We start from the raw sequence: 13974 nt of genomic DNA on the forward strand, positions 1-13974 counted from the left end.
TCAAAGCTTGTCAGCATTTTTAATGAGTGCACGAGTTGAGGGGGGAGGGGAGCAGAAGGGGGCCGGGAATTGTTAACTCAGGCCGATATTTAGGTGCCAGAGATAAGGAGCATGAGGAGCAAACACTTTCTAACTCATAAAGCCTCCGTCTGTCTGTCCCAGACCCTTTCCCAGAAGCTTTAGCCACCGGCTCACACCAGCCTGCACTGGGAGCAGGAGGAGCGGATGGTGGGAGTGAGCGAGGAGACCAAAAGCAGGTTTGACCCTCTCCTTTGCTGCCACATCTTCCCCTGGAGAGTCAGCCCATTACCACCTGATGCCTCTTGCAGCAGGGGGTGGAGGTGCAGGGGGGGCAGCCCTGGGGAGTGGATAGAGAAGCCACCATGTAGCATCTAAGTTTGGGACTCAGAGACGCATGTTCAGTTCCTGGCTCTGCCCAGGGATGCATTGTATGACCTTGGGCCAGTCACCTAGAACTAGATCCCCATTGATCAGAGTTGGGCTCCTGACTCCTAGAGGCAGCCTGAAAATCCAGTGTCTACCTGCACTTCGGCCCGGATCCTCAAAGGTATCAGGCTCCTGACTCTAATTGGTTCCAGTGGAAGTTAGGAACCTAAATACCTTTTAAGGATCTGGGCCCTAAATACCTTTGAAATCCTGACCTTGAGCATTTCTCTACACTGCAATTAAACAGCCCCCACAGCCTGACTCAACTGACCCAGGCCAGCTGCAGGGGGTTAACTGCAGTGTAGACATACCCTTAGTTGCTCTGTACCTTTGCTTCCCATGTGTCAGAACAGGGGGAACAGCACTGGCCTATCTCCCAGTGAGGATAACTAGGATAGAGAGCGCGAGGGGCTCACTAAGGAGGGCCATGTCAGTCCCATAGATAGCTGATCCCAGATGTGTTCCTGGGACGGCGTACAGGGTGCTGAGAGAAGCTGGGTTGCTAGGGGAGGGGACATCGTGGTGGGGAGGATCCAGGCATGGGGTTGGCATGTTTGGGAGCAGGTTGGGAGGTTTGTGTGACCAGAAACTCGTCTTGCAGCAGATGCCTGGCCATTTCGGTCCCAGGTATCCAAGCACAGTACACAACGGTGGCTGTGTCTCTCCTCTCCGCCTGCAAAAGCCCCTGGGGAGCCATCCTGGCCCTGCCTACTGCACTTGCAGTAAATCTGCCGCCATTCCTGGCTGCCCCAGCTGCTTTCTCCCACCAGCTGCAGACATCCTGATCACTTGTTGACACGCACTCGCACATGCTTCGGGCTGCAACATCTGGCAGGCAAGGCCGGCTTGCTCTGGATTCTGCAATCCAAGCAAGCCATCCATGCCAAGGCCTCCCCTCACCCACCCTTCTAGGTCAGGTGCTGGGAAGGGGAGATGGGGAGGGGGAAGCATCTGATTGGACATTTCCATCTGGGAGGCAGGACAGCTTTCTGGTTTCCCAGTGTCGTCTGAGCCTTGGTGTACACCAGCAGGCCTGAGTCTGTCACGAGCCAGAGCCCCATCCTGGAAGAGCTCTGGGAAATTTTGTCCCAGGCCTGTTTCATCTTGATTTGCGATCCCTGCGACTGTGTGAGGGGCAGTGGGGGTAGGGAGAGAGGCTCATGGTCCCCCCTCTACCTCCTGGAAATCAGAGCAAGCCTTAATTAAGCACTTGGAAGCCTGCAGTAAGGACCCTCTCACCCTTCCTCGGTCTGAAGCATGGGCCGGTGGTAAAAGCACACGGCTTGAAGTCTGGAGACATGGGTTCTTCTCTGAAACCTAGAGCAGGGCTGACGAGAGGGTGACAAAGGGGGGACAATTGTACCAGGAGACTGAGCTCTGGGGCCCCCCACCGAAACATTTGTAATGTCTGTGTAAATAAAATGAAATGGGATGGGGGGAGAGACCCCAGCAAACATGATGCCCAGGCCATCAGGAGAAATTTGGGGTCCTGGTACGCATCACTTTGAGCCTGATCCTGAAGTCTATTCTTGTACCGTGCTGCACCGCAGTATCTGAACGCCTTCCGGTTGTGCACTAAGCCAGTGGTTCTCAACCAGGGGTCCATGGCCCCCTGGGAGGCCATGAGCAGATTTCAGGGGGTCTGCCAAGCAGGGCCAGCATTAGACTCGCTGGGGTCCAGGGCAGAAAGCCGAAGCCCCACTTCATGGGGCTGAAGCCCAGGACCCTGAGCCCCACCACCCGGGGCTGACGTCGAAGCTGAGCTATGTAGCTTCGAGGGGGGACCCTGTGGCATGGGGCTTGAGCAAGTGCCCTGCTTGCTACCCCCTAATGCCAGCTCTGGCTTTTATATGCAGAAAACCAGTTATTGTGGGCCAGGTGGGCCTTGGAGTTTTTGTAGCATGTTGGGGGGGGCCTCAGAAAGAAAAAGGGTGAAAACCTCTGCACTAAGCAACACGACGACGTGCCCAGAAGGCACTTAGCTAGTACGGTGATGAGTGTGGTACAAGAACCTAGACAGGGTAGAAATATCCAGTGGGAGTTTTGCCATGGGCATCAACAGGATCAGAGCGGGCCCTGAATCTCGGTTGCTCAGTTTTCCCCTCCTGAGGATAGAGGTAACAATGCTGAGTTGACCTGTGTCCTCAGCTGGCGTCCTTCGTTGATGGCTGCAAGGACCTTTGAGAGTCTCAGAGGGAAGCTGCTCCAGAAATGCAACGTATCATGACCTGAGGTTTTCCAAAGGAGCCTGAATGAGCTTATTGCCCGGGTCCCACTGGAAGTTGGGAGTAGAGCATTGAGGGACACCCCCAGCTGTTATTATTAAGCAGCCACATTAGAGCTCTCTTAAGGAGAGGAGCAATGGGGCAGTGATTTGGGGATTCGTTTAGGATTTAGAAAATGGGGGGGTGGATTTTGCCTGCTCTACCAACAACTCCCTGTGTGACCCTGGCTGAGTCACTTAGGCCCTGATTTTTAAAGGCATTTGGGCCTTGCTGTGCTCAGCACTGCACTGCCTAATGCATTTAGGAGCCTAGGTCTCATTTTCAAAAGGCACTTGGGAGCCTAAATCCTATCAACTGTCAATGGGATTCTGGCTCCTGATTGCCCCCTAAATCCCTTTGAAAATGCGACGTAGGCTCCTAAATCAGTTAGGTGTTGCAGAGCCCAAATACTTTTTAAAGTCTGGGCCTTCAGTCTCTCTGTGCCTCCATTCTCCATCTGTAAAATGGGTAGAACAGCGTGGCCCTACCTCTCTGGGGTGTTGTGAGGATAAATCCATTCAAGACTGTGAGGCGCCATTCACGTACCTTAGGCAGAAGGCTCTCGCTGCAAGGTTGTTTGACCCATGGCCAAGCTCCATCTCCAACAGGCAACTGGTTCTTGCTGGCCCTTTTGGGTGGCTGCTTCCCTGCATCCCTTTGTCTGGCCTAGGTGGGGAGAAGCTGCTGCTGTCACTGGATTGTTCACTGTTCCCACACTCCCCCCCCATCAGTATTAGTTTAATCCAAGGCAGGCAGTTCTGTACAAGTATTTTTCACCCCTCCCCATGCTTCCTTGTCAGTGGTTCCCTCTAGCAGCTCATCCCACCAATCAGAGCGCAAAGAGATGCTCTTCTGATTTCCCATAAATAAATTAATGAATGAACAGCTCGGGCGCTGCAGAGTGTCGGACGGAGGCCGGGAAAGAGGTACAGCTGCGAGGGGGGTAGCGTGTGGCTCTGGGAGTGTATGTGGTGCGTGGGTCTGATCTGGTCTGGTCCTTCCATCTCCCGGCTCACGGACCCACGGAATTGGATTCCTCGTAAGATTCGTGGACTCGGCTGGGCTGGGAGACCCGTCTCCCTGGTGGGTTTTTTAAACAGGCCTTTAAAATGTAAATACCTCTGAGTTTTTGCGAGGGATCTGTCATGTTCTCAGCACTGTGGGGTGTCTCTCCACAACAGGCTCCTCCCGCCACCCAACACACACATACATACACACATACACACACACGTACAATGCATCCTATGGAGTTTGCCCCTCTTGCACCCCTTCTGGTGAATTTAGTGCTGTGGGAAAGTTGACAGCCCTGGAGCCTGAAGGCCTCTGTGTAGCAACAGGACAGGTACAGAGCCGACAGCAACAAGGAAGTCTTCCCACCCTCAAACTGCCTCAGTGCTGAGCAGGACAGACCATCTCTATGAATGAGAGGGGATTAAAATCTCTGTGGTCTATTCAGTCTTTGTTAGTATTTGTATTATGGTAGCCCCAGCCAAGATCGAGGCCCCGTTGCGCTCGGTGCTGTATGTATGCACTCTATGCCCTAAAAAGCTCACAGTCTAAATGGACAAAAGGTGGGGAGGAGAAACAGAGGCACAGAGTGGGGAAGTGATTTTCCCACGGTCACCCAGCTGGGTCAGGAACAGAGCCCAGGTCTCCTGACTTCTCCTATGTGTGTGGGGAGGGTCGGGGGCGGGGGTCGGAGGGTTTATTTTGGTGATATGGACGGCTCTGATCTGGGCTGCGACCACTGGTTGGTTGCACATACACACTGCCAGTACTGCCAGTGACCATCCCGCGCCCTCGTGGGAAACTCTGGCCCCTCTGAAGTCAGTGGGAGTTTTGCCATTGACTTCCTTGGGGGCCAGGCTTTCAGCACTGCAGGTGAACGTCTCTGTAGCCCATTGCCAGTGTCCTGAGCCAGCACGGCCCCTCTGTTAATTGTATCTATTTGTTTAATTTTGCAACCAAGATTTGTTTGCCAATGCCGATTTCACCCCGCTGCGCTGCTAATCCATGATACTCCCTGCACTCCCTTCTTGGCCTGCTAGATTAAAAAGAAGGCTCTTTGATATGGTTTGTCTCCCTCTCTGTGCTCCTCGGTAGCCTTGCACACCTGGTGGGAGGATCAGAAGAGATGGATTTGTGGGGGGCTTTGCACCCATTCTGACTCCTGTCTCAAGGGGCATGTGTCAGCGTCCTGGTAGAGTTGCTTGAGACATGAGGTGTGCTTTCCTTATGGTGTTTGAACAGCCTCACTGCATCCTATTGCTCCCAGGCTCTGCTCTCCCTCCTCCTCTCCTTCTGCCCTCAGCTCACAGATGTGGAAGGTTGGAAAGTTTTTCCTGCTCCCTCTGTGATCATAAATCAAGAGAGCTTAATCTTCAACATCCAGAAGTTAGTGATGAGAAAACACAGATTCCCCCACCCCTCCCCTTTCCCAATTTCCACCGCTCCCTTCCTCCTGTCTTTCATATTCCCAGCACATCTGGCCCGCATTAGGCTGCCAGCCAGTGCATTGTGTGGAGTGATTAGACCAAGCAGGGGAAATAGGGATAGATTTTTATCCGGGCATCCATGTGTCTGCATCACAGATCTATTTCTTACCCTTTCCAAGAGGAGGTCCTCTGGAGTCAGAGAGCGTGGAGCCCAGATCTTGCTCAGATCTTCCTCTCAGCAAGCTCTGGGGCAATACAAGTAGCTTGCAGTCACATCACAGGTGTTTTCTTTTGGGCTGGGACTATCACATTGCAGCGGTGGCCAGAAAAGTGACCGTGGAAGTAGCATCTTGCAGTTAGTGACTTTCAAACATTACTGGGCTGCCTTTGAACTGGTGAAGGGTTGAATGCGCCACATCCCACTGCGGATGCCCTGAGAGATCCAGTTCCCGACCCACCTGACTGTCCTGTTCAGCCCACTGCATTTCCTGGCCCATCCTTCCAAGCTCCCAGATTCCCTAGTATCTGTCTACTCTGTTTCATTCCACGTGGATGGGCACCTCTGGTTCTCTCTCTCTCTCTGTTTCTCTGGGGTTTTTCTCTAGCATCTGTCACTGCAGTGTAGAAAGCTGCCCTGCCAATTTAGCTTTGCAAAAGCATTCTCCACAGTAGACAATGGGAAGGCTCCAGGTGATCTTCTAGGTTAGCCAGCCTGGGGCTCCTGGGCAGAACAGATATTGGCGCAGAATGGTAGCAACAAAATGCAATGGGGGAATGAAGGAAGCTGCATGAATGGATGCTTGGTGGATGAGCAGCGTGGGGCTTGATATGCAGAGGTATCACATCACCGAGCAGGGACGTGATGGTCCCTCCCTGTGTAGGCCTGGCTTCATGTGGAATATTGCATTCAGTTCTGGGCACCTAGATAGCAAGAAAGCTATGGCTACCAGCTCAGAGAAGAGCGTGGGAAATGACTAAGGGACTGGGAAGACTGAAAGGGCTGATGGGCTGATTTTGATCCTGTGGACTCCAGCTGGAGTTGGGGGCTTGCTCGGCATTTCTGAAAATTAAAGCCCCGAGCCTGGAATTTTCAAAGGTGCGTAAAGAAGTTAGATGACCAAATCCCGTTGGATTTCAATAGGTCCCTTTGAAATATCCCAGCCTAAATGCATGTGGCTCCACTAAGCAAGACCACAAGTCTCCCAGCATCTGAAGGGAAGAAGAGGCTATCTAGAAGGGTACAAGGGAGCAGAGCTAGGACTAATGGGAAGTCTCCTTTTCTTAATATCAAACTTCCCGATAGCAAGGACTGTTAGACTGTGGAAGAGTCTGTCAAGGACAGTGGTGGGCAACCACCATCCGATGTGTGAGAATTTTTAATAGCAACTTGGACAAAGCATTAGAAAACATGCAGTAGGGTACAGCCCTGCATTGGCTCCAAGGGGAAAATGCCCCAATAGGTCCTTTCCATCTCTCCCATCTGTGGCTCCGAGTGGTCAGCCCCACAAATTGCAAATCAACACGAGCTCATTATCACCCCAGAGGTTCTTATTGCTCTCATAATTTCTGCTCTGGCTGGGGCATGTCGAGACAGCGCTGCTGAGTTCTGAGACGCAGCTATAGCTGGGATTGAGGCAAAAGGCCTCAGGATGGTCTGAGCCTCTTGGAGTTGTAGAATAGATCCCTTTGGCTCCGGAAGATGCCCTGGCACCATTTACACGCCAGCGTGGGTTTTGTAAGTCTAAGGGAGCCTTACCAAGGTTAAGGGAGTCCAGCTAAGAGCAGGGAGAATGCTGGTCAGTATTGTCTCATTGCTCTCTTATGCTTCCCCATCTGTCTGGGTCCATCTCTCTCTTCTCCCACACTGTCGTTTTGTTCTGTGTTTGTACAATGGGGTGCTGGTCCACGACAAGGATAAAAACAAATAAATAGCAATAATAAAGTGTTACTATTATTATATGACTAATAACAATCACTCTCGCCACCTTACACATCACCTCTAAATTTGGCCCACAGAATGCGACCTGGAGGAAGTCACACAAGCCCAGATTTTCAAATGATCCCTAGCTTGGGCTGCCTCCAGTTTGGGGGCAGTGCCTGGTTTTCAGGGGGGGGTTGTGCCCCCACAAGTCCAGCTGAAGTCAGGAGGAGCTGCAAATATCCAGCGCCTTGGAAAATCAGGCCCTAGGACTCTCAAATCAGGTGCCCCCAAAATAACTGATGTGTGAGACTATTGCTCTTCTCCCCGGTGTTGCGTGGGGTGAGCTATGCTTGGACTAGCCCTTTATTGGAATAAATTACATAAAATGGAAAACCAGTAAAGAGAGAGCCAGCTGCATGCACATCTGGACTGACTCTTGGCTCCTGTGTCTGTATGCTTGCCAGGGTTCCATCGGCCACCATGAAGGTAGCAAAGAGACCTCGGAGGTCAGCCGGTCAGAGGTGAAAGGCAAGAAGTCCTCGAGCCATGGCACCAGCCACAAGGGGAAAAAGACGGGAAGTGGGAAAAGCTCCACGAGCTTCACCTCAGCTCCCAACAGCAGCACTTTCCAGCCTGCAGGTAAGGGTGTGGGGGGGTAAAGTTGGCAGGGAGAGAGGAGAACAGAGACTGAGTGGGGAGAGAGAGAGAAGATCATGCATCATGCTAGCAAAAGGAGCAAGGATCGCTCACAAGGCAAAGCAGGAGGGAACTGTATAAGTCCAGCACATAAAGTGTGGAGTGCGGTTACACTCATAGAGTTCTTGGCCCTCCAGTTACCAGAGTGGATCCGGTTATAAAGCGTTAAAAGCAACAGCAAGTCAGACTCATCCCTGATGCGGCTCCACTGTTTCAGGGGAGCAGTTTGTCCCCCGGGAGTTTCTTTTATTGGGGTAAATGAAATGAACATGGGCCGGCTTTTGAGCATCAGAACAGCCAGGTGGAGCAGTGGGGTGGGGGTGGGGGGGAATCGAGGCCTCGTTATTAAATTTACAAACATTTATTCCTGGTGCTGTCTGAATACAAACTGAGAACCCCTATCCTTAGGCTCCCCAACACTCATTAAAATACCCCCTCTGCCAGAAAACTCAGGGAGTGTGATCTAGCCAGGAGCTGAAAAGGAGTCAGGTCACCTGAGCTCTTGTCTTGGCTTTGCCCAAGGTGACCTTGAGCAAGTTGCTCCCCCTCTCTCCCTGCGCCTCATTTTCCCCCCATCTAGAATTATACTGACCCACCTTCTGGGGGAGTTAGAAAACTTCATTAATTACTGATTTGAAAAGCCCTTGAGGTCCCACCGGAGTTTTACTAGTATTAATTCCATGTGGGGAGGGAATAATCAGGTCCAGATGTGGCCTGGAGTTGCCCTCTTGAATGGGCCTGTCTTCACTACAAGGAAAGGACGGTCCATCTGTCAGAATAAAGGGAGGAGGAAAAGGAAATTTGCACAGAGGCAGCCTTTTGCAGCACCTGCCCTTCCCCTCTTGAGTCAGTGGTGTCCCCTCCTTAACTTTGAGGTGGGCCTGAACCAAAACCTGGCATCCAAACACCCCTGAGCCTTGGATCTGGATCTAAGCTCAGGAGCCTCCAGGCCAGCTCTGACCTCACCAGAACCATTGTAATAACCATACGTTCCTCTAGCGCCTTTCATCCCATGGGATCCCAAACTAGGTTGGAGAGGCGGTCGCCTCCCCACAGACAGTGCCCTGCATGACGGGGGAGGAATTGGGGACAAACTCCTTACTCCTACAGAAGAGTGTAGTGGGATCTTTACTGTTGTAATGAGCCTGCTAGCACACATCTCTGCTGGAGAGGACTGCTGCACTGTGTGTCCTATACCCTATACTGCTGATGGTGATCCTCGTTTAGCTCAAGCATCCTGGCTTTTGCAGCGGGAGGATTTGAGTTCTGAATTGCTGCTCCTACTCTTCATTCCTCTCTGCTCCCCCTAGGCACCTCGTGCAGCTCTCTGCAGGGCTCCCAGGATTTTGTGACATTCCCCAAGCTCGAGCAGGAGGAAGAGAAGTACCGGAAGCCCGTCTCCTCCTCCTCCTCCTCTTCCCACTGCTCCCCACTGTACGAAGGGCAGAAGGGGGACATCTTCGAGCAGAAGGTCATATTCTCAGGCTTCGGCTCTGTCATGCGCTTCTCCACCTCGGCAGTGAGCCAGCAGCGGGGCCGTGTTGCCTCCCCTGTGGACTACAAGGCCTCAAACCCGGTCAGCGGCCCCTCAGGGGGAGGCGGCGGCACCAGCAGCCACAAGCGCATGCCCTCCCTCAGCATCGAGGACGGGGAGGTGCTGAAGGAGAAGAAGCACAAAGGCAGCAAGAAAAGCAAGCATGGGCCTGGCAGGCCCAAGGGGGGCAAGAACAAGGAGGTGCTGGGCACCCAGCTGGCTGGGTCCACGTCTACCTCCTCCTCGCCCTTCTCCGGGGGCTCCCTCGTCAGCTCCAGCATCGGCAACTCATCGCGATCCTTCAGCCACACCGGGACCCTGCCCAGCCTCAGCCTGGAGTCCCCCCTGCTGGGCTCAGGTATGTTCCCCTCAGCACCCGTCCCGGGGCACGTGGCTCCCTTCAACCTACTTTTCCGCCGTACAGCCGGCATGAGGCCCTCCTCCCAGGGCCCACAAAGGTATTTCAGTACCTGGCCCCCACTGGAATCAGTCAGCGTTAGGCCCCTAAATACCTTTTGAGGATTCGGGCATTGGCTGCTGTCAGAATCCCTCCCCGGTGAACAGAGGAGTCCAGCTCCAGGTTCTCCTCTCAGGGGCTCTGGTGTGAATCCATTCCAGATGTCCATAGAAATCCAGTTCAGGTTTTTTTCCTCCTTTCTAAGGCCGGGTTCAGAATCTCTCCCAGGTGAGCACGGCTGTCCTGCATCCATTCCAGAAGGCTGTAGAAATCCAGTTCAGCTTTTCCTCCCCCCCCTACTTTCCATCCAAGCTTGTGACCTGGTATCTGTTCCAGGTGAGCAGGAGGATCCGAGCCAAGTTTTCCTCCTGTAAATCCAACCCGATGGGCCTGTCATACCCACCTTTGCACAGGTGCCATCAGATTTAACCAAACTGGAGCTTATAAACAAAGGAGAGGATGGATCGGGAAGGGGCGGGATGGTCACTATCAAAACCAGACGTCGCTGAGATCTGGGCCCCAGATTGAGGACCGATAAACGGATCTTACGTTGTCCCCCTTTCTAAAGCAAAGCCACTTTTTAAACTAGCAAATGCCGGTTATGCTTAAGCCCAGGGTGAGTGAGTGCTAGACACTGAGGCCTGGTTTAACACACTTAGGGCGGTGATTTTTTTTTTAATGGGCCATGGGCTGGTGTACACTAGATCAACCCAGCTACGTCGCTCCGGAATGTGAAAAACCCGCACACGGTGAGTGGCGTAGTTTCACAGACCGAAGTCCCATGTAGACAGCGCTAGGTTGGCAGGAGAGTTCTTCCATTGACCTAGCTACCACCTCTCAGGGCAATGGATTTACCACAGCGACAGTAGAACCCCTCCCGTCACTGCAGTAAGTATCTACACTGAAACGCTACAGCAGCCTGGATGCATTTATACTGATGTAAAGGTTTGGCTTATTCGCCTTCCCTTATGGAAATACTGGCATAAACACGCCTAACTAGTATAACCTGGCTAACCAGTCCTCTCACTCATCGACATGACTAACCAGTCCCACTGAGCCCACACGAGGGGTAGACTGGTATCGTTAAAAATGTGTGGACAAAATCTTTCGAGGCGCCTTGCCCAACCCTACAACCCTCCTTGCCAGAATGGAGGGCAGCGTTGCTGAGCTGTGGCAGGAAAGGGTTAAGGCAAGGGAGCAGGAGGAGGGGCCTGGCACTTAAGCCTGCTTCTGAGACTTGACACTTCTGGCAGCCAAGTCAGTCTATTGTGGGCTGTTTGCAGATGCTCCTATTTAGGTCAAATTGGGGTGGGGGGTGGGGGGGACTTTGTTGCATGTACCTGGGAGCAGTGGCCCATCCTGTCTGGGCTGCCTGAGAGAGTTTGTGGTGGGGAGGTGAATTGGGGATGTAGTCCGGGGAGGAGCTCTCCGGAATTGATGCAACCTCCATAGTCATAACCTTGGGCGAAATTTCTCCTCTTCCCCCATCCCCGGGGAACAACAAAGAGACGGTTCAGAGCTTGGGGATGGCTGCCAGGCTCCCTTCTCCCATTTGCTCATTCTCCGACCTCCTTCTCCTCCTCCTGGAAGAAGATGCTGGCCAGGATCCGAGCCCTGGGGGCTGCTGGCTGCCGCAAAAGAAACCCCTCCCTTGACAGTCATTTCCTCACCTTCCTACCTCATTTATCCAGCCTCACCACACCTTGCTGTCTGGGCGTCAACCGTGGCGCATGTTGGCTTCTCTCCATGGGAGTGCGGTCGCGTGTCTAGAGTAGGAGATGGGGAGTCTGGGCTCCTGGGTTCTATTCGCCATCCCAGGCCTTTGGGCAAGATGCTTCGTGCCTCGGTTTCTGTGTCTGTAGAATGGGAGCATCATGAGGCTGCAAAAGACTTTGGCATCCTCAGGTGGAAAGACTGAGCTCCACCACCATTCACTCTGTCTGCCAGAGCTGAAGGGGCACCTGTGCTCATAGCAATCTGGGGCTGGAGATGCCAAGGCTGGCCTTATATGACCATGACCTGGAAGGTCTCCCCTCCCTTCCATTCTAGATAATCCAAGACAGTAAACGATATGTTCAGTGCATCTGGTCTCAGGTAGCAGGGGGCGCTCTAGGGCCTCAATTTTTGAGTGTCCACTCTTTACTGGGTGCCTCAGGTTTTGGGGAGCCCAGCTGGAGACACCTCCAGCCTGGTTTTCAGGGGGCGCTGCACCCCCAGAGTTCCAGATTTATCCACAAGCACCGAGGTTGCTTGGCCCCCTTTGAAAAATCACACTTCAGGGGGGTCCCCAAAATGGAGGTACCCAAAATCAGTGGACACACAAAAACTTTAGGCCCCAATGAAAAAGGGGTTCTAAGTCCCAGGACCGGGCTGTTTTGCTTATCCCCCACTTGATTTGGGGCAGGAAGGATTCTAATCTAAGCTGCCTGCAATAATCTACCAGCCCCCTGACTATCTTTCTTCAGGTGGCACGCAGTCATAGATCACTGCGTTGGGAGAACTTAGTCTATTTATCTCATCAAAAGGAAGATCAAAGGGTGACTTGATTATGGTGTATACATTCCTTCCTAGGGGAAGGTATTAAAAGGATCTTTAATCTAGGGGAGAAAGTCCAAATGAGAACAAATGGCTGGAAGTGAAAGCCAGAGAAATTCGAAGTAGAAACAAGGCGCAAATTTTTCACATTGTGGGTGATTGACCATCGGAACAAACGCCCTAGGGAAGTGGTGGGTTCTCCATCTCTTAATGGCCTTCAGAGCAGGACCGGGTGCCTCTCTGGAAGATGCTTTAGCCCAGCACAAGTTATGGGGCTCAGTACAGGGCAAACTGGGGGAAGTTCTCTGGCCTGTGCTAGGCAGGAGGTCAGATTAGAAGTTGTAGTGGTTTCTTCTGGCCTTAATCCCCATGCAGCTCTGAATGCTCACCCCCTTCTGTTTTCCATGCAGGGATCTACACCAGTAACAAGGACCCCATTTCCCACGGGGGCGGGGTGCTCCGGGCTGTGTGCAGCACCCCCCTCTCCTCCAGCCTCCTCGCGCACCAAGGCACATCCTCGCTCCCACAACTCAACCGCTCCCCTTTTGCTAGCACCATCCCGGCCTCCTCCTCTTCCACGGTGTCCACCACCCAGGTAAGACTGCTGGGACGGGAGCATGTGGCTGGGGAGGGAGGGGGGAGCTATAATTCAGGAGGTGATTTGGACTGGCCCAGTAGCCTAGCAGTGCAATGCAGCCTGGCGGGGCGGGGGGGTGTTCCCCACTTAGGAGCAGTACTGAGGAGGGACCTCTGTTGCTCCACAACCAGATGGTCAGGAGCATGCAGGAGACCTCACTTCCTGCACCGCTGCTCCCTGAGCTCCGTCTTGCCAGCACCCACTGACTCGGGGATTCAGTTCAGTGGAGCGCTGCTGGTGGCCTTCCTCCTCCTTCACAGACCACCCGGGATCAGAAGAAGGATGATCCCCTGGTTAGGAGGCTAGCCTGGCGCTTGGGAGCCCCAGTGCTCTGCCAGGCTCCCTGTGTGACTTTGGTTAACTCCCTTTGCCACTCGGTGCCTCAGTTTCCCCCATCTGTAAAATGTGGCTAATAGCCCTGTGCTGCCTGAGGTAAAAATGTTAGTTCATGGTACTACAGATGCTATGGTCATGGGGACCATATAAGTACCTAAGACAAAGAGCAAGTCTTAGCCAGGAATTCTGTCTGATGTGTTAACCAAAGGGATTGCTTCTCTAAGTTCAGAAACCACCCTGCTGTTCAGCTGCTCATCTGAACCGCTTGGATTGGGAAGATCAATCAAGAGCGGGCTCTCTTGTGAATCTCCCAGTGCTCCCTGCCTTTCTTTTTTAATACTTCCCCTGTTGGCTGGGACCCATTTGGAAGTTCAGAGGAGGCGTGCGAACGCAGCGTCGGGTTCCCCAGGCTGTTCAGCCAGTTTCCTGTCTCTCTTGCTAATGTCCCACCTGCAGGTGTTCTCGCTGGCAGGACCCACCTTTAGCCTCCCTTCCTCGCACATTTTCGGAAGCCCCCTGACCTCTGGCCTGTCTATGAACCCTCTCTTGGACCAGTCTGAAAGCAGCCGGGCAGGTACGTGAATCGGAAGGTGTGTGCGTTCAAAACTCAGAAGGAGTCTCCCCGGAAGAATTGAGACAACCAGGTCCACAGTTTGAGCTCCACTTCCCCTGCTGTCTCCCCACCCCAAAAGCTTGAAGGCCGAGGGGTGTG

At 53.1% G+C, this 13974-nt stretch overlaps 1 protein-coding gene across 6 annotated transcripts in view; it reads left to right on the top strand.

Moving 5' to 3' along the window:
- Positions 1 to 13974, top strand: part of MLLT6 (MLLT6, PHD finger containing) — a 66418-nt gene that overhangs the window by 37155 nt on the left and 15289 nt on the right. For all 6 annotated transcript variants that reach the window (XM_043536728.1, XM_037886766.2, XM_043536729.1 and 3 more), the window contains exons 9-12: positions 7532 to 7706; positions 9074 to 9655; positions 12700 to 12884; positions 13719 to 13836. In XM_043536728.1, the coding sequence (XP_043392663.1) occupies positions 7532 to 7706; positions 9074 to 9655; positions 12700 to 12884; positions 13719 to 13836 (1060 nt within the window). The remainder of the gene's footprint in view (positions 1 to 7531; positions 7707 to 9073; positions 9656 to 12699; positions 12885 to 13718; positions 13837 to 13974) is intronic.

This window comes from Chelonia mydas, chromosome 27, assembly GCF_015237465.2.
Source record: "Chelonia mydas isolate rCheMyd1 chromosome 27, rCheMyd1.pri.v2, whole genome shotgun sequence".
Classification (NCBI taxonomy): domain Eukaryota; kingdom Metazoa; phylum Chordata; order Testudines; family Cheloniidae; genus Chelonia; species Chelonia mydas.